This window comes from Gymnoscopelus microlampas (genome assembly GCF_963454915.1).
Source record: "Gymnoscopelus microlampas genome assembly, chromosome: 21".
Taxonomy (NCBI): domain Eukaryota; kingdom Metazoa; phylum Chordata; class Actinopteri; order Myctophiformes; family Myctophidae; genus Gymnoscopelus; species Gymnoscopelus microlampas.
The window spans coordinates 29,678,924-29,704,659 of NC_139958.1; the positions used below are offsets into that span (position 1 = coordinate 29,678,924).

A 25,736-nucleotide genomic window follows, 5' to 3' on the forward strand; every position below is an offset into this window, starting at 1 on the left:
TCAAGGATGCCTACTTCCACATCCCGATTTACCCACCGCACAGGAAGTTCCTGCGCTTCGGCTTCGAGGGGAGGGTGTACGAGTACACTGTCCTCCCTTTTGGAATGTCTCTGAGCCCCCGGGTGTTCGTGAAATGCACCGACGCGGCGGTGGCTCCACTGAGGCAGCAGGGGATCCGTCTGTCGACTTACATCGACGACTGGCTTTTGGCGGCGGGCTCGAGGGAGGAGGTGACGCAACATACGAAGGTGGCCATCTCCCACCTGCAGTCGCTGGGTTTCACCATCAACGCCCAGAAGAGCGTGTTGGTCCCGTCCCAGCGGACCACTTTCATAGGGATCCTACTGGACTCAAACACGCTCATGGCACGCCTATCCCAGGACAGGATAGACAGCTTTTTGGCCTGTGTGAGGTCCTTTCAAGTGGGGCGTCAAGTCAGCTACAAGTTGTGCATGCAAGCGGCAGGTCTCATGGCCTCGGCTATACACCTGGTCCGTTTGGGCAGGCTCCACATGAGACCTTTCCAGAGGTGGATGCTGGCTCTCGGGATCCCGTCCACCATGGGTTCTCTGAAGGTTTTGGTACCTCCACGGTGCGTGGAAGCACTCAGACCGTGGTCACAAGCAGCTTTTCTGTCCGAGGGGGTCAGTGTAGGTGTTGTGACGTCACGAAAAGTCATCACCACGGACGCCAGCTTGTCGGGCTGGGGCGCGGTTCACGAGGGCCGCTCGACCAGGGGGGTGTGGGACCTCAGTCTACGGGAGGCCCACATCAACTACCTGGAGCTGATGGCGGTCTATCTTGCTCTCAAATACTTCGAGGCTCGCATCCGCGGTTGTCATGTCATGGTCAGGACAGACAACACCACGACCATGTGCTATATCAACAGACAGGGGGGCTTGCGCTCCCGGGTGTTGGACAGCCTGGCGTGCAGATTGACGCATTGGTGCCACTCGCGCCTCGCGTCAATACGAGCTTCGCATGTACCGGGTCTCTTGAACAGCGGGGCGGACCTGCTGTCCAGGGGCAGACTTCGGTACGAGAATTGGTCCCTCGACCAGTGGGTGACGGACCTGATTTGGACCAGGTTCGGTCGGGCACAGGTCGACTTGTTTGCCTCCAAAGAGAACGCGAAGTGCTCTCGTTTTTTCTCTGTGAAGGTGGGGGACCCTTCCCTGGGCCTGGATGCCCTGGCGCACGACTGGCCGGACGAGCTGCTGTATGCTTTCCCGCCACTGGACCTGATTCCCCCGACTTTAGAGCGGGTGAGGCGTCAGGGTCGGTCAGTGCTGCTGGTGGCTCCGGCGTGGGGCGTGTGGAGGTCGGAAATAACGCCTCTCCTCTACGCCGATCCTTGGCCCCTCCCGTTGTACAGGAGCCTGCTACAGCAGGGAGGGGGCGACATCTACCACGAACGGCCTCAGGACCTAGACCTGTGGGTTTGGCCCGTGAGAGGGAGACCTTGACTTCGTATGGCCTGCCCCCTGAGGTGGTGGCTACCATCCAGGGTGCGAGGGCCGTCTCCACGATGGCTGCGTACGACGACAGATGGAACATGTTCGTGGCATGGGGTCTGGAGCAGTCACCGCCGGTGGTGGCCTTCCAGGCACCAGTGCGCAGCATCCTCATTTTCTTGCAAGGCAAGTTGGATCAGGGCCTGGCTTTCTCGACGGTGAAGGTGTACCTGGCGGCCATTTCCGCTTGTCACGAAGGTTTCGATGGCGTAACGGTCGGCCGACATCATCTGGTGCGCCGTTTTATGAACGGTGCCAGGCGAGCCAGGCCGGTCTCTAGGCCCCTTTTCCCGGCCTGGGACCTGACGGTGGTGTTGGAGGCACTTTGCCTCCCACCGTTTGAGCCTTTTGAGTCTGTGGATCTGAAGATCGTTAGTCTCAAAACGGTTCTTTTGGTGGCTTTGACTACAGCTAAACGGGTCAGCGACATGCATGCGCTCTCAGTGAGCTCGGAGTGCATGAGGTTCTCGGGGGACGGCAGCAGGGTCTTGCTTAAACCCAACATGGCGTTTGTTCCCAAGAACGGAGTGGTGACTCAGACACCGGTTGAGCTGGTAGCTTTTCATCCGCCTCCTTTCGCCTCGGCGGAAGATGAGCGGTTGCACTGTCTCTGTCCAGTGAGGGCTCTGAAGCTCTACTGCCAGAAGACGGCTGTCGGCCGGTCGTCGTCGCAGCTTTTTGTCTCCTACGGCCCAGGTGGTAGGCGGAAGGCAGTGGCTAAGGCATCGCTTTCTCGTTGGATTTTGGATGCCATTAGGCTGGCCTATGTCAGTGGTGGCGTTCCAGTTCCAGAAGGACTGAAGGCTCACTCTACTAGAGGTGTGTCTACGTCCTGGGCCCTCTCCAGAGGAGTTTCGGTCCAGGAGGTGTGCACAGCCGCTAATTGGTCGTCTCCTTCGACTTTTGCGGCCTTCTACAGCCTGGATGTGGCGGCGGCGTCAGTGGCGCACGCTGTTCTGGGCGTAGCAGCTGCCTCTAGTTAAGGTGGGGGAGGTTAGGCAGGGTTTTTGTGTTAGCCTGCCTTTGTTCTCTTCCCTTCCTTCCTTTCTCTCTAGTCCCCTCGGAACCACCGTTGGTAGGTTTCTAGGGGAGAGGGCCCTGTTTCCTTGTTTTCACTTATGGGACAGACTCGTGTCTGTTCATTAGCTGAATAAGGCAGACTTGGTCTGTCAGGGTCTTCTTTATTCCTAATATCCCGCACCCCGGCCCTTGGGGCCGGGGCGCCCGTGAGGCCAAAGGTCACGCCCATGGGGGCGGGGCCTTGCGGCTAGGGGGCGTGCGGGGCTGGGAGGGTTCTGTATGGCTATAAGCCCCAGGGGGGTTTATGTATCCCATAGTGAGTATGTTACGGAGAATTTGACAAGAAACTCGAGGTTACGGATGTAACCCCGGTTTCTTTAGAATTCGGAGTAACATACTCACCTAACACCCCTGTTTGTGTACATCTGCATGCAGAGAGCGGTTGTTAAAGAGGATGAGCCACGTCACGAGAGCGGCTTTAAGCCGGTTCCGGGTTACCGGACACGTGACATACCCTTCTCAGCCAATGAATGGCCCGGGAGTTTATGGTATGTAGCTCTGTTCATCACCAGGAGGCGCTGATATCCCATAGTGAGTATGTTACTCCGAATTCTAAAGAAACCGGGGTTACATCCGTAACCTCGAGTTACTCACTACTGTAGATTTTAATTATTATTACAAAACATACATTAAAGGTATGGTAAGTGATATGTTTTGGTTAAAACAAAAAGTATTTTGTTAAAAGGTTAAAGCACTATATTCTGATAGTAATCATTGCTATAGAGTGTTTGTTCAGTAACAGGAGTCTCCCCGTCTCTCCAGCTCTTTAATAAACAGAAAATACATTTTCTGGTCAAAATCTCAGCCAATCAGGAGAAAGTACCCATTTTTAAGCTTCATTTTTATAGTGTTCCAGTTCAAATTTTGCCTGCTCATTTCTTAGTGTCATCACCAATTTCAGTTTTCTGTTTTATAAAGAGCTGGAGAGACAAGGAGACTCCTTTTACTGAACAAACACTCTATAGCAATGAGTACTATCAGAATATAGAGCTATTTAACACTTATTTTAACCAAAGAAAATCACTTACCCTACCTTTAACCACTTCAGCCGTATTTAAACTTTGGCTATTTGAAAATAGCCAATCTACAAGCTCACAAAAAGATTTTAATACATTTTATACACATGATACCTTATGAAATGGGACATTCTGCATAATGAGTACTTTTACTTTTGGTACTATTAGTATATTTTAATGCCAATACTTTTGTACTTTTAGTCAATTTTGATTACCGGACTTTTACTTGTAACAGACTATTTCTACATTGCAGTATTGATACTTTTACTTTACTTTAAGTAAAACAATTAAATACTTTTCCCTCCACTGCAACACAGTGACTTATTGATATTCGCTAGCTCTCAAGTGCAACCTTTGTTTAGCACAGACATAGGCTGTCCACCCAGCTGCTTGTTGTCAGCAGAGATATGTTGTTTTTAATGTGCTGTGTACAGACCTGCTTTATTACTTCTGTTGTTGCTGTTGGGGCTTTGATAGCTTAGACCGATTTTCTTTTGTTTTGCTGTCAGCGTTTCACTAATTTGTCTTTTTTTTAAAAACAGAGGTGATGATAACAGTAATAGATCAATCAAGAATCTAGACTATAGTCTATCTGGAATAATAGGTCCATGTATAATAATAATGGACTTATAATGTTCATGGTTTTCACTTTGTCATGTGCCGCTCAGCAGTCACATAACAACGAGAATTAATCATCAACAAGCAAATATTGTTATTTTTACTCCACTACTATTATTTGACAGCTTTAGTTACTTGTTACATATTTAGTATGTTAATTACAAAATATAGCGTTCTCTCTCAACTTAGTTTGTACCCTTCTAGTGGTTGGTTGAGGTATTGCAGTTATCTTCCTACATTATTGCCAAGCAAACATTTTATTGGCTGCTGCAGTCACATGGCATTTGTCACAGCTGTTAGACATAAGCAATTAGCCTGTGTCATCAGTCTAGCTCTATTGTATGCAGTGAGCTCAGTGAAATGTTTGTTCAGAATCAGCACAACTCAACCTTGTTTTTCCCGCTTTTATATGCCCAAGAAGTTCCTCGCTTGTAAGTTCATTTACAGAGTCATATTGTGTAGTTCATTTGGTTAAAACATTGTTGTCAATTCATAGTGTTTTTAAGAATGTTAAAATGCTAATTTGTCCCAGTAGAGTTTATATTGCATAGATTCATACATATTTACATAATGTATTCAGTACATACTGACTGTATTTTATTTGAGTTATTAAAGCCAAGTTATACAGATTTTTTTCCTGTACAAACATCGGATTTCCCTTTTCTGATGTTTGTATTTCAGTTTCACAAAATGAATGCCTTAGAGAAAACAGTAAACAGTAAACTTTACTCAAGCTTCTGTCTTTTTCTTCAAGGCTTGTTCGCAACATGTTAATTCGTGTTCAGACACACAATTAGAGCAGGACATATATGTTAAAGGAGTAGTTCACCCAAAATAAATATTAGATTTTGAGTACTTTTCTTTGGTACTGTAAGTATATTGATGCCAATAGTTTTGTACTTTGGCTTGCAGTGTTTTTCCACCACTGCAAACAGTGTGTCTTTGGCAGTGAAACGAAATGTGCGAGTTGCAAGTGGATGGATATTGATATTCAAACAAAAGGGCACCCATGTGGACAGATTTGGAATTATACAATGCCGGTCAGGGCAAAGTGCACGTTAGGCCGGTAATTACCGTTTTGGATGTGTTTAAATGACAAATACTGGGAAAATATAATTCCCTCTCTCTCTCTCACACACACACACACACACACACACACACACACACACACACACACACACACACACACACACACACACACACACACACACACACACACACACACACACACACACACACACACACACACACCTGACACACACACACACACCTGTCACAGGCACACTTTCACACAGGAGGGCAATACACAGCATTACGAAGATCAAGAGATTGGCACAAGAAGTTCTGTGTAGTAATGACAACCAGGTCAAATGCAAGCTGCGTAACATCAAGTTGTGCTATCACAAATCAACAATGCACATGCATTTGAAGATGAAGCATCCAACAGAGATGCCCTAAAGAGATTCCACAACAGCACGCGTCATGTGCAGGTGGAACCACAGCATTAAGCGCAAATATGGATACACAGTATATCAGTGGTCCTCAAACCTTTTCATGTCAAGGACCCCCAAATTGACACTTATTAGCCAGCGGACCACCATTTGAAAAGATAAGCCATGCCCCATAAGAGAAGATTTTTACGGCTCTTGCAGTGATTCTCAATCATTGTAATTTAAGGACCCCCCCAGTTTGACATGTATTAGGCTACGGACCCCCATTTAATGGCATTTCTATCTCTGGGACCCCAATTCATATTGTAAAATCAATGTTAATTTAATTCTGAGAGTATTTGGTTCCATTTGTGCACTCTCAGAGGTACAGACCCATAAGGGTCCATTTGGTTCCTATAAATCATTTAGCTGGGGACCCCCTGGTATCCCCTCAAGTACCCCTGGGGCTCCCCGGAGCCCACTTTGAGAACCAATGGTATACATGATCCTGTCACATAAAATTACACCACTCCAACTGAAAATCTATATGAGGAGACTGCACAACATCTCCACAAGAGTTTATAGGCTAATCAAGTGTCCCAAAGCTGCATATGACTCTAACCAGGCGCATGCACAACACTCGCCACTGAATATTATGTTGCCTATGTGAGTAGCTTACAGTATATTTTGATTTATTGCCAGCCAGCTGAGCCAATCAACGTGATAAAGGATTATTCTGAAGAGCCTATTTCTGTGCAGTACCCTTTCATTGCTTGTTATTCTGAAGAAAATGTGTTCCTATTAAAACAATGCTGCAATCATGCATCATTATGCACTCACGCCAAGCACGTAAACACATTGGCTTTTTGTTAAGTTTTTTGTTTTGTTTTTCATACCAGATGTAATTCAATTGGGGCGGGGAACAAAATACTTAAAAGACGAGGGGTGTGTGTGTGTGTGTGTGTGTGTGTGTGTGTGTGTGTGTGTGTGTGTGTGTGTGTGTGTGTGTGTGTGTGTGTGTGTGTGTGTGTGTGTGTGTGTGTGTGTGTGTGTGTGTGTGTGTGTGTGTGTGTGTGTGTGTGTGTGTGTGTGTGTGTGTGTTTCATTAGGACCTTAGGACTGGCGTTTATTTCTTGAAACTAGCTGGCATGTTCCTCTTGAGACAGCCAGGGAGGCTACAGCTAGTGAGCTCTATGTTGTGTCCAGAATATTGTATGGTCCCTGCTTCCTGTGTTCCTGTCCTGTTGTTGTGTAATGAGGACGTGATTGGAGTGAGGCGGTAGATGACCCGTTCAACTAACATTAACTTTAAGAAATGATGTTGTCTACTTTATCACCCCCCTCAACCTGTTGTTTTGACCTAATTTGGGGGGTCAAAGTCTTAATTAGGGGGGTTAGAACTCGAACCATGAGCCTTGAGGTGTTCAGAAACAAACTTTCTTCTGAAAACAATCATTGCCATAGAGTGTTTGTGCTGTAACAGGGGTCTCCATGTCTCTCCAGCTTTTTAATGAACAGAAAATACCCTTTCCAGGCGTGTCACCAATTCCATGCAATCAGGAAAGAGAAGCCATTTATCAGTTAAAATTTTATATTGTTCCAATTCCAATTTGTCAGCCCATTTCTTTGTTTTAGCACTCCCAATTTCACTGGATCAAATCGGTAAATTGGCACTAAAAAGCGAGAAGAGGTGCTTTTTTTCTTGAAAACTATGGTAGCTTTTTCATAAATCAGAGCTATGTAAAATCTTTAACTAGGCACTTTTATGTTAATTGTGTTAAGCACGGAATTCAACGTTGCATAATGGTACATATCAATGTTTTTTATGTGTTCCATGATGTTAAGCTCCCCTAAATGTATCAGCAGAGGACATTTTCAAGGCAAGGTATTTTCTTCAGTTGCTTACCAGGCATACTGAACTTCCCAATAAGCGACAATATTGTAGGTAGGGGAGAAGAAAAGTTTGAATTGGTGCCGTTTAATAACCTCTTTCCCCTTTTCTTTTCCCCCTCTCCCTCTTCCTTCCTATATATAGGCTCTGCCAGGCGGCGGCGCTGGCTGGTGGTGCCACTGCTGATGCAAGTGTGGCTGGCGGCGACTCCATCCCTGAGCGAGCGCCCGTGCCCCAAGAGCTGTCGCTGCGACGGGAAGATCGTCTACTGCGAGTCCAGCGCCTTTCGCGATGTCCCCAAGAACCTCTCCGGAGGCTGCCAGGGCCTCTCCTTACGCTACAACAGCCTGGCGAGTCTCAGAGCGGGTCAGTTTGTGGGCCTCAACCAGCTCATCTGGCTCTACCTGGACCACAATTACATCTCCTCCGTCGACGGAATGGCCTTCCAAGGAGTCCGCAGGCTCAAAGAGTTAATCCTGAGCTCCAACAAAATCACTTCGCTCCACAACACCACATTCCACCCGGTGCCCAACTTGCGTAACCTGGACCTGTCGTACAACAAGCTGGCGGCGCTGCAGGTAGGGCAGTTCCAGGGCCTGCGCAAACTTCTCAGCCTTCACATGCGCTCCAACTCCCTGAAGAGCATCCCCGTGCGTCTGTTCCAAGACTGCCGAAACCTGGAGTTCCTGGACCTGGGCTACAACCGCCTGCGCAGCATCACCCGGAACGCTTTCTCGGGTCTCGTGAAGCTCACCGAGCTGCACCTGGAGCACAACCAGTTCTCCAAGATCAACTTCTCCCACTTCCCCCGCCTCTACAACCTGGGAGCGCTGTACCTGCAGTGGAATCGCATCCGCTCCATGAGCCAGGGCCTCACGTGGACGTGGACCTCCGTCCACAAGCTGGATCTGTCCGGGAACGACCTGACGGAGGTGGACGCCGTGGTGTACCAATGCCTGCCCAACCTCCAGACCCTCAACCTGGATTCTAACAAGCTCACCAACGTCTCCCAGGAAGCGGTAGCCGCTTGGATCTCTCTGACTACCATAAGCTTGGCTGGGAACGTGTGGGATTGTGGTCCGGCCATCTGCCCTCTTGTGTCTTGGCTGAGAAACTTCCGAGGAGTAAAGGAGACCACTATGATCTGTGCTTCGCCCAAGGAATCCCAGGGCGAGAAAGTTATGGATGCCGTTGAAGCGCATGGTGTTTGCCGCTCGACCGCGGTCACAACGTTTGCCGTAAGCGTTCCTCCGACTCCGTCCAGCATCCCGGCCCAGACCGAACGTCGTCCGGTCACTCCTGCCTCGCCCACTTGGCCTGGAAAGAAAGGGGAAGGCTTCCTCGGAGGCCCCACCTCTCCACCGGTTACCCCGCCCGTGGCACCGCCAGAGCACGACTTGGAGCCTGTGTCCTTTCACAAGATCGTGGCCGGGAGCGTCGCCCTTTTCCTGTCCGTGGCCATGATCCTGTTGGTGATCTACGTGTCCTGGAAGCGCTACCCCAGCAGCGTCAAGCAGCTGCAGGAGCACTCGGCCGCCGCCCGCAAACGCCGCAAGAAAGCTCGGGAGACGGAACGCACCTTGAGCTCTCCTCTGCAGGAGTACTATGTGGACTACAAGCCCACCAATTCGGAGGCCATGGACGTGCTTGTCAATGGGACCGGACCCTGCACCTACACCATCTCAGGCTCCCGAGAATGCGAGGTATGACTCACAACACCACCACCACCACCCCCTCCTACACAAAACTCTGTCCACAGCGCTGCAACACGAGGTAATTACTGTGTGTTTACGCTGCTTTCGATAGAAGTCTGTGACTTGATCTCGTAGCCTCTCTTTTTCGGGGTGGGAGTACACAGGGTTTGTTATGGGATGGAGCAAGAGTAGATTTTAATGTTACTCTCTGTGTAATGAGCTACTTAAGCTCTTGGTTTGAGAGAAAAGTTAGTTTATCCACTTATGATGATGATATACCCTCATCTCTACTGTGAAAACAATTTGTGGTCGAAGCACACACATACACAAGACCGATTACTGCACATTTCCTACTCTGCATAATCTTGCCCATGTAAACTATGCTGCTGGCTTTGTTTGGGAAAATAATGTTTTGCTTGTTTAGATACTGTTTTTATTTATATATTCAGTTGCTTGCATATCACAGTGGCTTGGTGCTTTGTGTTTATTCTCCACTTCTATGCACTGCCTGATGAGCTATATTGTGTGGGGAGAAAACAGTCGAATGGTTAGAAGATTCCCTCCTGGACAGTGGGAGTGCATACTAATAGACCTTCCTGTCACAGAATAGAGCATCCGCCTGTGCAGATGGCTTCGTATTTTTCACGACATAGCTGATAGCTGTAATTCAGTGTAATTATAGGAAAATACTTGACACTCATCATGCACCTATGGTAAAGTACATGCTTTTAGAGGCTTTTCTTCCTTCTACCATCCGCTTACTTCAGGTGTAATGTGTACATTAAGCAAACAGGCTTAAATTATCTTTAATGGGCAATTGGGCTGATATTTATGAGCTGGTTTCTTTTGTTCTATTGTGAGGACATGGCTCACTCAGCAGTGGAAAATCACTGCCATCCTACATGAAGTGCTGGCAACTTGTGGCAGCAATTTTCTAGAACTGAGAAAGGGAGCGAGAGAGCTCTCGACACACAGAATGCAATGGGAAGTGTTATGACACACTGTCACCTCCTCACAATACAGTAGGTAACAATCTGCAAAGATGTCCTTTAACATAGACACATGCACACAAACGGCAATATGTGTTTGTTTGTTTGTTTGTTTGTTTGCACACGCACGCACGCACACATGCACGCTAGCCACACACATGCACACAAGCACACACAATGCTCTTTTCTTTTGAAATGGCTTGTACACTGGGCAAGTGAATTACTTCAGAACAGCTTTGTGGGAACACCATTGTCCCTCTTCCTTTCAGCGGCTGCCCTGCTGTGTACATGACATGCAGCGCCAACATTCGCTCTCCTGCAGAATTGTCTTTTCTGTATAGTTTGTAATCTTCACCTCGCCCCGTGCAGGTGTGGAAGGCTAATTTCAAAATGGACTACAATTCAAATTGATATCGTAATCATTACATTTATTACATATAAGAAATACAGTTTTTGTATTACAAAAATAGACTCAATCCAAATTGTTTTATCAAAGCAATAGTTGCGACACCTTGCATTTTAGATAAAAAATTACAAAATTACATAAATCCCAAAATAACTTGATGCAATGCAACACAAAGCAACACATTGCCATGCATCATAACTTAAGTAATGCCTGACTGATTCTATTGTACCGGTGTAAGTACAGTATATGGCTATTAATATCTTGGTAAAAAAAATAATAGGCCATGCAGTTAGCATAAGCCAGTCATCGGTAGGTTGGTCAGTCTGTTGGTTCAATTGCAAACTGCACACTGGTCGCAGGCCATCACAAATTACATGCTTGATCATTTTGAAACCAGACTGTATAATATTCTAATATTCCATCTGGGTCTCGGATTCCATGTGGCCCGTCTATTATGTCAGTTTTATGATGTTTACAGTATTATGATATTATCTCCTTATTTGGGCAAAGTTGGACTGCCATTAACTTCTAGTACAGGGGTCTTCAACGTTTTCAGGCCAAGGACCCTATAGCAGAGAGAGAGATGAAGCAGGGACCCCCTCTATATTGTATACAATTGTGTTTCAGATAAACTTTTGCTGCTCTTTTCCCTCTACATACCTATACCTCTTTGTTTCATATCAGATTGTAGTGCTAGCATTAGGTTATAGCCTAGGCTATAGGTAAAATCAACAGAAACAAAATATAATTTTGAGTTATTTGTGTATGTTAGAATTTTAGCATCATAGAAAGCCATTCTTAATTAATCTACATTCTTTGACTAACTGACACCTATTGTAACAGCAAAGGCTATTATTGCAGGTTCAGTGTAAACCTATGGGAGATGTGGCGTCCTGCCAGAGAGGCTGTGGGCAAATGAAGCAAGATTTATTAACAATAGGAACCGAATTAATTTCCCCTTTCGTTCAAATGAACAAGGAGTCAATTGTTCCATGCTCTATTTTTGATTATGATTCCCAAATATCTGTATGCAACTCGAGTGGTGCTAAGTCAGCAGACGCAGATATCAGCACTTCCGACGACACGCCTGCCTTGTTTTAAATGTTGGTATATATTACGAGGTGTACGAGTAAACCTATTACGAGTTGGGAGTGAGAACGCACGTCCACATTCCATTGTCAGTTAGGGAACGTGAAAGGCGACGTGACAGGACAGCCCATATTATGACCTGGGAGTGTGAATGTACAGTGTATTATAGCACTGCAGGTTGGCATAGGAGAACATTACACAGCTAGAAAAAACAAACAAAAATGAAACAACACTGAAATACTGGAGCTTTAAAGTAAAGCTGGCAGAGCCAGGTTACTTTGCTTTGCTGCAGGAACATTTAGTTTACAAAGAGACAAGGGACCTTATCTGAGAGAGCCCATATAGCGCTGTAGGAAGGACTAAAAACATGACAATTTGTTTGTGTCACTTTTCCTCCCCAAGTATCCCTGTATTTCTTTTCCTCGCACTTTTGACTCATCACTGTGTACTCATTTCCTCCACTTCCCCCTTCTTGACGTTTCTGGGGAAATAACTGCGTGCGTCTCGTCAACAACGCTCTGGAGCTGTCATTCAGCGTCCCAGAAATTGCATTCTCTGTTCTCTCTTTGCACCAACCAGCTGTGGTTCTTGGATCACTACTTCAAAGGACATTACAGTACAGTAGCAATACATGTTGCCTTCTTTGTAGCATACAGTTTTAACTATAGCATTGAGGTCTGGCTGTTAGCATAGGTTCTTTCTGAGTTGAAATTCCTCATCTATTCTTTTTCTCAGAGATCTATTGATTAATTTATTATAGCTCAGATACTGCTACTCTTCAAACGATTGACCTTTGTCAGCCCCCAGGTCGTCTTTTTTGAGAGCAAAGCTTCTCTCAGTACATTGCCTGCAGATAACGCACCAAAACTCACCTTTCTTGACAAATTCAACCTTCCCACAGAAAAGTTTAATTCTATTATTTCTTTCCCGTCTTCCCTTGATCTCTTAAAGAAAAACTTTGCCGATTTTCAACCTAAATCCCATCGTTCTGATGTGAGGAGATCAATAATATAGCGTGGCAAAGAAACGCCCTGTGTCTTATGTGTATTTCTCCGTGAAATGTTGACACCGCAAAATGACACTTGTAATTGTTGTAAGCTACACTACGAACACTGTGTATTCAGTTGGTCAATGTGTATTTGTATCAGTCCCTATCAAATAAACCATAAATTAAAGTGGATGTTATCTTCTTTAATTAACAAACCCCACATCTAATAAAGTCATTGGTAACCTTCTTCATCTGATCTTCTCTGACCCTTTCCCTCTGGAACTTCAACCACTGGCCCTGCCTGCAGGGTTGCCAGATCTGCTAATTATAATTTCCCCGCACGATTTTATTTGAAAATAGCCGATCTACAAGCTCACAACGCGTCGCAACGCGACACGTTGTGAGCTTGTAGATCTGCTATTTTCAAATAGCTGATGTAGACGCTTCTTTTGGGCTGGTTTTCCTAGACCTGGTTGCTTGTTTCTCTCGCAGAATCTGGCAACACTGCCTGCCTGCCTTTAGGCTGTCTGTGACCTTGCAAAATGAGTGAAGTCTTTGGACAGCGGAGAGAAAAAGTCTCTGTTTTTGAATGTAATAAAACATTTCTTTAAATGAAAATGAATTATAAAAACATCCACAGAGAGCCTTAAAAATGGAATTAAAGTGCTGATATTAGTATTGATAGATGTATGTTTTGTTCACCTACTGTATGTAAGGCACCAGTATAATAATATACTGGAAGGAAATTCTGCCAGCAGGGCTATCATCTCTCCTTTTGACCTCAGCGCTCCACCCACACATTGCAGGTAACCCTGTCTTGACTGCACCATCACTGTAACTCCTCTGCAACGCTGTATCCCATTCCCATGACAACTGTCTACAGCTGATTTAATCCCCCTTTGACAGTAAATACATACAAACTTGAACTTAGGGATGGGACATATATCAATATTATATCCAAGTTGTGATATGAGACTAGAATATTGTCTGGGATTTTGGATATTGTGTAATATTGCGATGTGGTGTAAGTGTTGTCGTTTTAATCACTTAAACCTTATTTTATACTTAAAAATCACACCCTGTGTGAAGGAAGCGCACGCAGACACGGTCAAATGTAGAGCGGTTGGCACCGCTAAAAAAATTAGCAAACATAGGCTCTACAGTCATAAGGTTGTGAGCTTGTATATCTGCTGTTTTTGAAAATGTATGGACATTTTAAAATACATTACATTGTCGTAGGCCTCTCCCCGACTAAGGATTTGTATAGTCGAATCTGATTGGCGACTAATTGCCAATAGTCAACAACAAAAAAGTTTGTTTTTTTTAGATATTTTTTGCATCCCAATAAATCATGATGTATATCCTATTTTTGGCAAACTATTAGTTAATTAATATAACAAACTAGGCCAACCTCTCAGTCGAATAATTATTATTATTAGTATTTTTTTAATAATTGTTTTATAATTCGACTAAGAGATTGGCAGTCGACTTAGACACCCCTCGACTAATTAGTCGACTATTCGACTACTAGAGGTCAGGCCTACATTGTCGTCACAATATCATATTATCGTCACAAATTCACAATAGCAATGTATTTTGTCCACAAATATCATGAATTAGATTTTGTCCACATCACCCAGTCCTACAACTGCACTGTCCGATGACAACAACCTGAACCACAACTATTGTACACTTAAGGTTTCGTTGCAAACGGACCAGTCAGACTGCATGGCAACCTGGAAAAATTGCAACTCGTAATGCAACCCACAGCTAGTGCTAGTGGAATCTGTTCTTTATATTTAGGACTTTCTGTTCTGAGGCACTGGCACTAGGTTTGCCATGTTCTCACCCTCTGAAATAACCCCCTTTCACACACAACACATTATTGACACTCCTGCCTAGGCTACCTAGAATCACTTTGAGATGATACCAAGGAAAAAAAGAAAGAGAACGGTTACCTCAATTGCAGCCCATTCTGATCCTGTTGAGAGGCACCATGCATTATCCACTGAGTCACACAGTGTCCCACAGTGTCACTGAGACACCTCCTCACCAAGGGGATTCAACCTACCTCTTTGACCAGTGTCCAGCAGTGGTACATTTACTCTAGTACCGTACTTATAATTACTTACAATTTTGTGGTACTTTTGGCACAACTTGAATATTTATTTCTTTCATTTTTTGTCTCCGCCAGGCCGAAAGGCATGGCGAGAGAGTATGTTTTACCCTCCGTCCGTCCGTCCGTGTGTGTGTCCGTCCGTCCGTCCTTCTGTCTGTGACCAGCTAATCTCCGCCACCGTTGGCCCGGTCGCTGTGAAACTGCACACACACACTCCCTGGATGCCACAGCAGAACCTCTGCCCCACATTTTTCAGATCAGCCTGTCATAGCGCCACCATGAGGCCGACTTTTGCAAAACACATTTTTTAATATTACTCCTACAGATTTTCTCCAAATAACACACAAATCGGTACACAGTATCTCCATAGCCATGTGATCAACACGGATCTGTCCGATTTTCCATATTCCATCCTGATTGGCTAAGATTGGCTTCCAAAGTTAGCAGAATTGGTTCATTTTGAACAAAATGCCTCAAATCATGAATGCAGCATGCACTTTCCGTGCAACTTTCCACGTACATTCCCACTTGACCCAGGAAGAAATGTCACTTGAAAACTTTCAAATCAGCCTCATGGTGGCGCTATAACGGGCCGATTCACGTTTTTCGCTATAACTGCACCGATCTGCGTGCAACTTTGCATGCACACTCCTTAGAGGCCAAGGAAAAACCTTTGCTGTGCATTTTTCACATATGCCTTTTAGAGCGCCACCAGGAGGCTGAGTTTTGAAAAACACATTTTTTGCTCTTACTCCTTCAGATTCTGTTCAAAAATCATGCAAATCGGTACACAGTCTCTCTAGTCATGTGATCAAGATGGATGTGTCCGATACTTCATATTCTATCCTACTTGGCTAACATTGGCTTCTAAAGTTTGCAGGATAGGTCCGTTTTGAACAAAATTCCTCAAATCATGAACGCAGTGTGCGATTTCTGTGAAATTTTGCACACAAATTCCCACTAGGCCGAGGAAGAAATGCCAACCTTTTCAAATTGGCCTGTTATAGCGCCACCAGCTGGTCTAATTTAGCAAACCACATTTTTGGAACAAAATGCCTAAAATCATGAATGCAGTGTCCGATTGCCGTGCAAGGCCTAAGAAGAAATGGCACCCTTTTCACATTGGCCTGTTATAGTGCCACCAGGAGGCCATAATAACCTACCTGACCTGGCGGAGACTTGTGCTCCGAGGAGCACTTTTTCTAGTTTCTTTTGTTTTATTTATCACTTAAACTAGTGACTATTACTGGCTATTATTGTACTTTTTCTCTCCACTGCGTTTATTATTTGACAGCTTTAGTTACTAATTGCTTTGCACACATTTGATTATTAATAATTAATACAGTTATTAATCTGAACGGTTATTTTTTTCTAAATAGCAGATCGACAAGCTCACAAAGTGTCACGCGATTTGACACGTTGTGACGCATTGTGAGCTTGCTGTACTGAGGATTTGATATTTTCAAATAGCCTTGTATAAAAGTTGGGCTCAAGTGGTTAATGATCAATAATTATTGTCCAATAACATGATGGGTAGGGTAAATACTTTTGTACTTTTACGGATTTAATATTCTGAATACATATTGTGGTATTGCTACTTTTACTGAAGTAAAAAGTCTGATTAGGTTACTTCCACCACTGAAGTCCAGTCATCTGTTTCGACCAAGGGGCCAGCCTGAGATTTTTCCATTGACGCCAATACGGAAGAGACAGTTCATATGAATGGCCTGTAGTTTCGCTGTTTTACCCCTGCGGGTGTCAGAAAGAATTTATTTTAACGCAAGCGGATGGGTTTTTGACAAACTTTAGACTAGATTTTCTTACCTTAATAAAAATGGCCATAAAGACTATGCTTCCACTTGCTAGTTTAAACTCTCCTTGCAATCATCATGATATGCGTTTTGGTAAACTATGGTCCCTTTTATTTTAAAATTGACGATAAAGTACGTTAGTTATGCTCTGGGAGGGGCGGGATGATTTGATTGACAAGCTACACAACCAATAGCATTCATTCCCCGCCCCCGCTTTTGATTGACAAGCTACCCAACCAATAATGGTCTGGTGTCATTCTGCAGGATATGACGCGATATTGAAAGATGAGCGGATTGCACACAGCTGAACAATCGGCTTCATTTACGGTCTGTAGAGTCTAGGGGCGTAACGCTGTCCATTCATTTTATACAGTCTATGGTTTCGACTGGTGTAGCTTTCTCCTTGGCTCCCGAGGAGCTTCACTTCATCCTGTCGAATCTTTAACCTTGATAAAACCCCCCGGCCCCCAGCAGCACTCCCCTCCACGAGGCCCCCAATGGATTCTGATATTAAAGTCAAAACAAGTGCACAAGGCTATGAAGGGAGCCTGTGTTGAGCAGAGCACCTCCAGGCAACAGTGTAACACTCTGCCCTGTGCCCTGGGCTCACACGGTCATCTTTCCTTGTGGAGGTCAGAACTTTACTTCACTTGAATGCTATACAGATTCGTGGGTCATGAAAGATAACATCATATTTCTACCCCAGCCAGGACAACAGTGAACCCCAGTCTTCTGTTGGGCATGTTAATAGACAACGATTCACTTCACTCAACTCACGGTACGATTCGAATCACGATACCAGGTTCTCGATGCAAAAACTCTTTTTTTTAATCAATTCTCAAACAAAGAACCTGTATATTCTTTTCTTTTTTTCACGCGCCCTCTGCTGTTTGCATCGCGATGCATTTTTTATTAAATCGATTTAAATTGTTACCAGTTTATCTATCTATGTATCTATCAAAATCCTATACATATTTGGAATATGTCCCCCACCACCCACCAATATTCATAAGATTTACTCAATCCAATCATGATATATAGGTATACAATTTGCAATTTACAATTTGGTCAATTATTTAGCTAGATGTTCTTATCCAGAGCGACTTACAAAGTGCAAGATTGGACTAAATGCAATGAACCCTATTCAACAAATGACTGGTCAAGCAAATACAGCTAACTAGAGCTAATACTGTAAAGCTACAAAGTAACTAGGATACCAGCTCATCAAATCTGTCTAAACAACATACTCTCTAAATAACATTATTTTCATTTTTTATATGTTTATTTGAATAACAGTTGCACAAGTACCAATTAACGTGCATCTGCTTAGGACAGGTATATATATCTATCACAACTGGCATTAAGAAGTGATACAACAAGTCATAAAAAAAATGTTTTCCAAATCCCAAATGGCGAGAGCATTTTCCAGGTGGAGCTTGGTAGTCCATTTGGCATAATATGCCTGGATATGCAAACCAAATGTGGTGCCAGTCACATTTACGGTGTCAGAGATATGGCCTTTCAAATATTGAACATTTTAACCTTTAATTTTAGCATTATATCATCCGGCTGACTGGGAACATTTTTGGCATATCTAGAGTTTGCACATCATATCTACTATTCATGAAAGTTTTATGTCTCCAGCATTTACCATCTCAAGAGGATTTGTGAAAAGCCGAGGGAAGAAGGTATAATAAACTGACAGAAAAACAATAAGGTCTCAGCCCTTCGGGCTTGGAAACCTTAATAATCAGCCTTGAAGAGGAAGTCACATCATACACGTTTACAGCGAATTACAGTCTCTGGATCAGATCAGAAAATCATTGTCACCGTCACCGATATGTGAACCTCCAAGGGCAATATATCAGAACCTATTCCAATACCCAGTATCAGATCCCATTTATATCATTATATTACATTGTTATTTATTTTTGTTTTATATTATGTCATTATTATGCAGTTTATGATAGAAAGGCAGTTGGTGGGTAGGGAAATAACAGTCAGTTGCGAAGTAGCTTGTTAGTTTTTGCTTTTTTATTTTTATTTTAATTGCTTAATCTACATACACTGTACACTAAGTATTTCACCGGAATGTTTTAATGCAGTGTATAAAAGCCACTTCCCCAAATTGTTAAACTAAAGTGAATGCTGTCATAAAGACATTGTAACTGTACTACATTCACCATTGTACAAATCAGCCCCCCCCCCTCTCTCTCTCTCTCTCTCTCTCTGTCTCTCTCTCTCTCTGTCTCTCTGTCTCTCTGTCTCTCTCTGATTGCCTGCCTCTTCAGTCCAAGGTCACAGTGTCAGATTGTTAATTGCTCAGAAAAAACAAACAACACCGCCACACAAACACTGGGAGGCTAAGGCAAGGGCAAGAAAGCGATCTGTAATTCGGCATGAACTTCGAGATGCTAGTGTCTTAGGTCGACAATTAGGCATGCGGGGGACTTCAAACGCAAACCGCTTGTGAGAGAACATCCCTCTCATCCGCCTAATCCTGTCTCTTACACACTGTGGTTCCATGCAGTACCGTTTGATCCAGGCTTAATGAGGGTGTTAGATCACCAATATAGCAATCGTATTACCTGTAAATAAAGCGAGACTCTGCACTTTCTTTCTTCTACGACTTTTAGTTTCCTCAAAGCGACCCCTAAGTGCATGTTTAATGGCTCTACAATTCACGGCTTGATACGGGCTTATCTCCTTTTGTCGTTTTGAAAGTGAACCTGTACATTTGTTCTACTCACTTGTAGTAACACTTGTTTGCCTCTCTCTTTAATTCCTCCGTACTCAAACATTTAGAGACCTAATGAAATAGGGCTCAAGGTTCTGTGTTTTTTGTTGATAAAAATTAGGGAAATAGTCAAATACGCTTCACAATCGAGGCATTTATCAGACGCTCTTATCCAGAGTGACAACAGGGTAAGTGATGAAGTAAACAGAGTGCAAACTAAGGCTAAGTGCTACAACGTAACTATGATACCAAGGTAAACATCAAGCCTAGCATCTGTCCAAACAACACACTATCTAAACAAACATATTTATCATTTGTGTACACACAGGTATACATGCATATAGACATAGAACCAACATTCTATTATGCAAAGTTTAACTAGTATTTAGTACAGTTCACTAGCACAGTTCACCCCAAAAATGACTTTTTTTCTCCCCATGGAGACTTGAATTCATGGATATTTTTTAAGCCAATAATTTGATGACCAGCGGACCGGTAGGCAGCGGTTCCGGTACGAGACACAAAGGAGACTCTTTGTGTCTCCTACCGGAACCGCTGCTGGTCATCAAATTATTGATGACCAATAATTGACCAACAAAAACATATCCGTGAATTCAAGTCTCGATGGGATGACTAATCGATAGAGAAAAAAAGTCATTTTGGTGAACTATCCCTTTAAAATAGGCAACAAGAACTGATACAAGGGATGAGGAGTGCTAGGAGGTGAGCAGTGTTGCCAGATTCTATGAGAGAAACAAGCAACCAGGTCTAGGAAAACCAGCCCAAAAGAAGCGACTATGGGCCACACTTTAACATCAGCTATTTGAAAATAGCAGATCTACAAGCTCACAACGCGTCGCGATGCGACGCGTTGTGAGCTTGTAGATCGGCTATTTTCAAATAAAATCTTGCGGGGGAAATTATAATTATCAAATCTGGCAACCCTGGAGGTGAGGTAGAGTCTGAAGAGGTGGGTTTTCAGACTGCAGCAGAACCGGGGGAGTGAGTCTGCAGTCCTCCTGACTGAGGGGGGTGAGGTCATTCTACGGCTTGGGTGCCAGGAGAGAAAGAAGAGACACTTGGAGTGATGACCAGTGTGTCGTAGAGAGAAGGGAAGGACAGGCATTCTGTGTTAGCTCATCTTAAGTGTACAGGAAGTATAGAGCTCTCCCAAAACTCCAGTCCTTGCCCATGCAGCCCTGGCACGTGGTGTTCGAGCCCGGCCCAGACCCAGACCCAACCCGACGAGGCTGTGCAATTTATCAGCCTGAGCCGTAGCCCTATTTTCTCACACGCTCTGACACACGCACACCGACAAAAACGTGTGCATATTAATCCATTAAGACATGAAGCCTGTTCTACAATTCTTTTTTTCTAAATCCCAACAGTATTCTGAAAAAAACGTATGTTTCTATATCAGTGGTGCTCGAACTTTTTCATGTCAAGGACCCCTAAAATGATATGTATTTGGCCACCGACCCCTATCTCAAAATGTTTTGTTCCAGGGACCCCCCCAGAAGCAAAGATTTGAGTTAAAAATGTTTGCTTTAAAACAAAATATATTCCAAGATTTGCACCCATTTTCACGATTTACTCAAAAATAGCCAAAATAATGCTTTTTAGCTCAAATCAAAAAGTGGTCTTAATGGGTTAGGACTACTAAATTGCCATTGCAGAAACATGTAAACTATGGCATGCAATGCAGTGGAAAATACAGCAGCAGAAAAATAAGTAGGTGCCACCAACAACAATGCACAAACATATTAATAGTGTCTATAGTGACTTACAGAGAAGCCTAAGCATAGACTAAAGAATAAAGCCAAGCTATGTGATCGAGCAGCAAATAAGAATAACAATTAAGGTCTATTCTTTGAACTGCGAAGAACGATTTCAAACATTTAAAATGTTATATAATAAAAAAAAGTCTTCTGAATTAGGCCTACATGTATTGAATGGCCTAATTAGTTTTGCCTCACCAGCACTGAAGAAAAATAATCGTGTCCACCAACACATTCTCTCTCCCAACTCAACACGTATCAGAGACTAGACGAGCGGTACTAACACAACACAGACTTCTTATGAAACATCTCTCCTTTCATTGTCAGTGAAAGGAGAGAAGTTAAATGAGCCCGAGTCCGACCCGAGCCCGATCTGCTGTATCAGTGGTGGAAACAGTACTCAAATGTTTTTACTTAAGTAAAAGTATCGATACTGCAATGTAGAAGTACTCTGTTACAGGTAAAAGTCTGGAATTCAACATTTTCTTGAGTAAAAGTACAAAAGTATTGGTATCAAAAGGTACTTAAAGTACCAAAAGTAAAAGTACTAAAATGTTTGAAAATAGCAGATCTACAAGCTCACAACGCGCCGCGATGCGACGCGTTGTGAGCTTGTAGATCTGCTATTTTCAAATAGCCTAGGTATAAAATAGGGCTGAAGTGGTTAATGTGTGTTTTATAATGTAATAATTTATGTCTGAAAAGTAACTAGTAACTAAAAGTTTTCAAATAATTGTACAATATTTGCCTCTGAGATGTAGTGGAGTAGAAGTAAAAGTATAGACAATTGGAAATACTCCAGTAAAGTAAAAGTACCTCAAAATTGTACTTAAAAGTACCGTACTTGAGTAAATGTACTTCGTTACGTTCCACCACGGTGATCTATTAATAAAAGAAAGGGGTCCGAGCTCAGCCCTATAATCAACTCATGGTGTCAGGTCCCGTTAGGGCTTGCAGACCTCTAGCAGGAAGGATTGTGTCCTGACGGTAAAGAGGTGCTATGCCCTTGATTGGCTTGTCACCATCATCATCATCAGCTGTGTTTTTAAATGAATGTGGGCAGCATGGAAGCCAGTGAACAAAAAGCGAGAGGCATGAAAATGTAGGCGTGACGCAGCATCTTTAAAATGACAAACGACAAAATTCCTATTATAACAAAATAGAGACAGATATGTTTTCATTGTATAGAACATTGGTTCTCAAAGTGGGGTCCGGGGACCCCCAGGGGTACTTGAGGGGATACCAGGGGGTCCCCAGCTAAATGATGGATAGAAACCAAATGGACCCTTATGGGTCTGTAACTCTAAGAGTGTACAAATGGAATCCATTTGTACACTCTCAGAGTTAAAGTAACATTGATGTTACAATATGAATCGGGGTCCCAGAGATAGAAATGCCATTAAATGGGGGTCTGTAGCCTAATGCACGTCAAACTGGGGGGGGGGGGGGGTATCTTTACAAATGGGGGTCCGCGGGCTAATACTGTATATACAATTTGGGGTTCCTTAACATGAAAAAGTTTGAGAACCACTGGTATAGAATGTCCCTCTTTACTAGAAAATGAGTAGTGACAAAAGAACTGAACTGAACAAAGAACTGATAATGAGAAGATAGTTCATAACTTTGTTGTTGTAGTTGTAGTATGTTGCAGTAAACAAAGAACAATGTGTGGTTGTCACAAAATCCCATGGCACATCAGGACTTGTCTCGCGACACACTGTCTGGGAACCATTGGGGTAGATAATCCCGGTGAGCTCGAATTCTCTCCTCTGAGGAAACAACCGGCAATCCCATGGAACTCAAATGTTCATGCAGCAGTTAACAAGGGAAAAAATAATTAGGTGCCCCAAAAGTACTGAATCGACTAGTCACTCCAAGTATAAACACTCTGTTATCCTAGCATAATGATGCTGTCAGTCATAAAAAACATCACCAAAGTCAAAAATGTTCAAGATGTGGGAGTGGCGTTCTTTTAGCGATGCCAGTCATTCTTTTAAACACAGGCTGATTTGAATAAATTAGTCTACATATAGGCCTTCAGCACACAAATAAACACTTTATATACCGTTGTAGGACCTGATCCTTTCATTAAAGATGGAGTGCCATGATATTTTTCAACCCTAAAACCTGATCATAAGGTATTATTATTATGTAAGGATTTTTTTCAACAAAAAAAAGTGTACAGAAATTGTTAAAAAAAATGTTTTTATGTGGACACGCCTCCAGTTCATTAAGTATGCCTGGTTCTCACCTTAGCACCTCCTCCACCACCTTAGCACCACCCACCTGTCCTAGTCCAGGAAAGATATTGTATAGTGAGAGTTGTAAGTTTCTAACGTTTCTCCAGCGAAGAGAAATTCATAAATTGAAATATTAAGTGAAAATGTTAAATAATCTAGTGTTGTTACAATTCCGTATCCATTGCAAGCTTGACCCATATCAGAGACTTGTGAGTCTGCAACATGTTGAAGGTATAGAAATGTTGACCATTTGTTTTAATCACATGAATGCTAGCATCCCTATTCTGGGCGCGTCATTATAGGCAAACATTCGCAGGAAATAGCACATATACACCTTTTTTAATTCTACACTAAATGTACAAGCTCACAACACGTCACGTTGTGAACTTGTACATTTAGTGTAGAATTAAAAAAGGAGGGGACCAAGTATAGACCCCTAGGGGACACCGGTCAACTAAGCACATGGTGTTTAAGTAGTTAAAGGACGACTTCACCCATTTTCAATCTATCTTCATAATTGGTCCTCATTATGATATGGTACCATTTTTGTCTAATCGGTCTGTGTCTCAGAGGAGGGCTGTGGACAGTTCAGAAACCCACCCACCAGTGACATCATCGATGGGGAATCGGAAGCTAAACTGCAGGCTTTCTATTCCTGGAAAGTTAGTATATTATGCTATAATAGAAGCCATTGTTCTCGCATGAATTAAAAAAACGAATCTTGTTTGAAATGACGAAACCTGCCTACCGATGATGTCACTGATAGGCAGGTTTCTGAACCGTCCGCAGTCAGCCCTCCTCTGACTGAGACACAGAGTGAATAGACAAAAATGGTACCATATGATATCCTCCTATAATTTGACAAACCTCTGTGGTGGGTGGTCGGTCGGTGGTGAGACCAAAACTGCACGCAACTGCGAAGCCGGCTTTTCGCTTTCACCAAATCTCAGCTGTTTATTAGCGGGGTTTTTTTGTGTGAAAGAATGACGCCATGGTTACGGCTGCCCAGCAGTGGGGATGGCCCCGCGAGCTATGGGACGTCAAACTGCAGCCCCACTGCGTTACACTGTTGCACACACAGAACGTGCTTCGACCAACGTACGTGTGTGTGTGTGTGTGTGGGGGGGGGGGGTCGTGACGTGACGGGGGGGGGACTAGTTATAATGAACATTAGTAAGGACCAATTATATGAAGATGGGTTGAAAATGGGTTGAAAAGTTGTCCTTGAGGAAAAAAAGGGAGAGAGAGAGGTAAACAAGTGTTACTACAAGTGAGTAGAACAAATGTACACAGGTTCACAGTGAGCCAAAAATGATAAAGGGCCGGGTGTACTACAGTCTGAAGGGCAATGCAGACCGCGGGGCTGGTCAAGATTCATTGCAATCGCAGTATATTTAGAAGTCATGTCTAATTTACAATGGCTGCAGCTGATTATACTATCTGCACTGAGCACTTCCCCTCCCGCTGTGCGAGTGTGTGGAAGACATGAAAGCACACTATAGTCGAATTGCCAGCAAGTACAGCTCCCTAGACACCACCTGATGAAGGCCATGCGTACACGGCCGAAACATGGTACCAGCTTTTTGTGTTAAAAAAAACACGTATTATTTTAATGTCTCGGAGGATCTTTGAGAACATGTCAATTGAAGAGGTCCTAAAAGTCCTTTCTTTGCTGAATTGCTTCATCTGCAAACTTAACAACAGCCCCTACACCCACTAGCTGTATTTGTTCTGTATTCAACCACCATCTGTAATGCGATAAGAACTTGAATCATTATCATAATGAATCATATCATTGATATGATTCATCGATGCGATAAAACTTATACAGTATGATTCATCTACTGCTTAACCCTTTACGACCGGGAACACATCTGTGTGTCATTTTTTAGATTTCTTTGGCTATTCAAAAAATAGCAGATCTACAAGCTCATAGCCATGAAAAAAGTTTGAGAACCACTGATTATATTCTGACGTATAGCAACATAGGTTTTTTTCAAAAGAACTGTTAGGATTTAGAAGACATTTGTAGAATCCCCAGAAGCAAAAATGTTGCACAAATGTTCACAATTTTTCAAAAAATAGCAGATCTACAAGCTCATAGCGCGGCACTCGGTGTCGCGCCATGAGATTGTAGATCTGCTATTTTTTTATAACTAAAGAAATCTTAAAATGACACACAGATGCGTTCCCGGTCTTAAAGGGTTAAGTAAGGGATAATCAAAGACGAGCCATGTGACTATTGAAAAGAAATGCGTCATGGGGAGTAATTAAAGGCTTTGCCTACATACTGTGCTGTTTATTCATATTTTGGCTAGACATTTTAAGTAGAAGCT

The 25,736-nt window shown here is 43.5% G+C and overlaps 1 protein-coding gene across 1 annotated transcript in view; it reads left to right on the top strand.

Moving 5' to 3' along the window:
- Positions 1–1,528: 1,528 nt before the first annotated feature.
- LOC311037896 (leucine-rich repeat transmembrane neuronal protein 4) overlaps positions 1,529–25,736 on the top strand; it is a gene marked incomplete at both ends in the record, with an annotated part of 181,922 nt that continues 157,714 nt past the window's right edge. The window contains 3 exons of the mRNA XM_084047192.1: positions 1,529–2,476; positions 2,970–3,039; positions 7,694–9,252. Of these exons, the coding sequence (XP_083903318.1) occupies positions 1,529–2,476; positions 2,970–3,039; positions 7,694–9,252 (2,577 nt within the window). The remainder of the gene's footprint in view (positions 2,477–2,969; positions 3,040–7,693; positions 9,253–25,736) is intronic.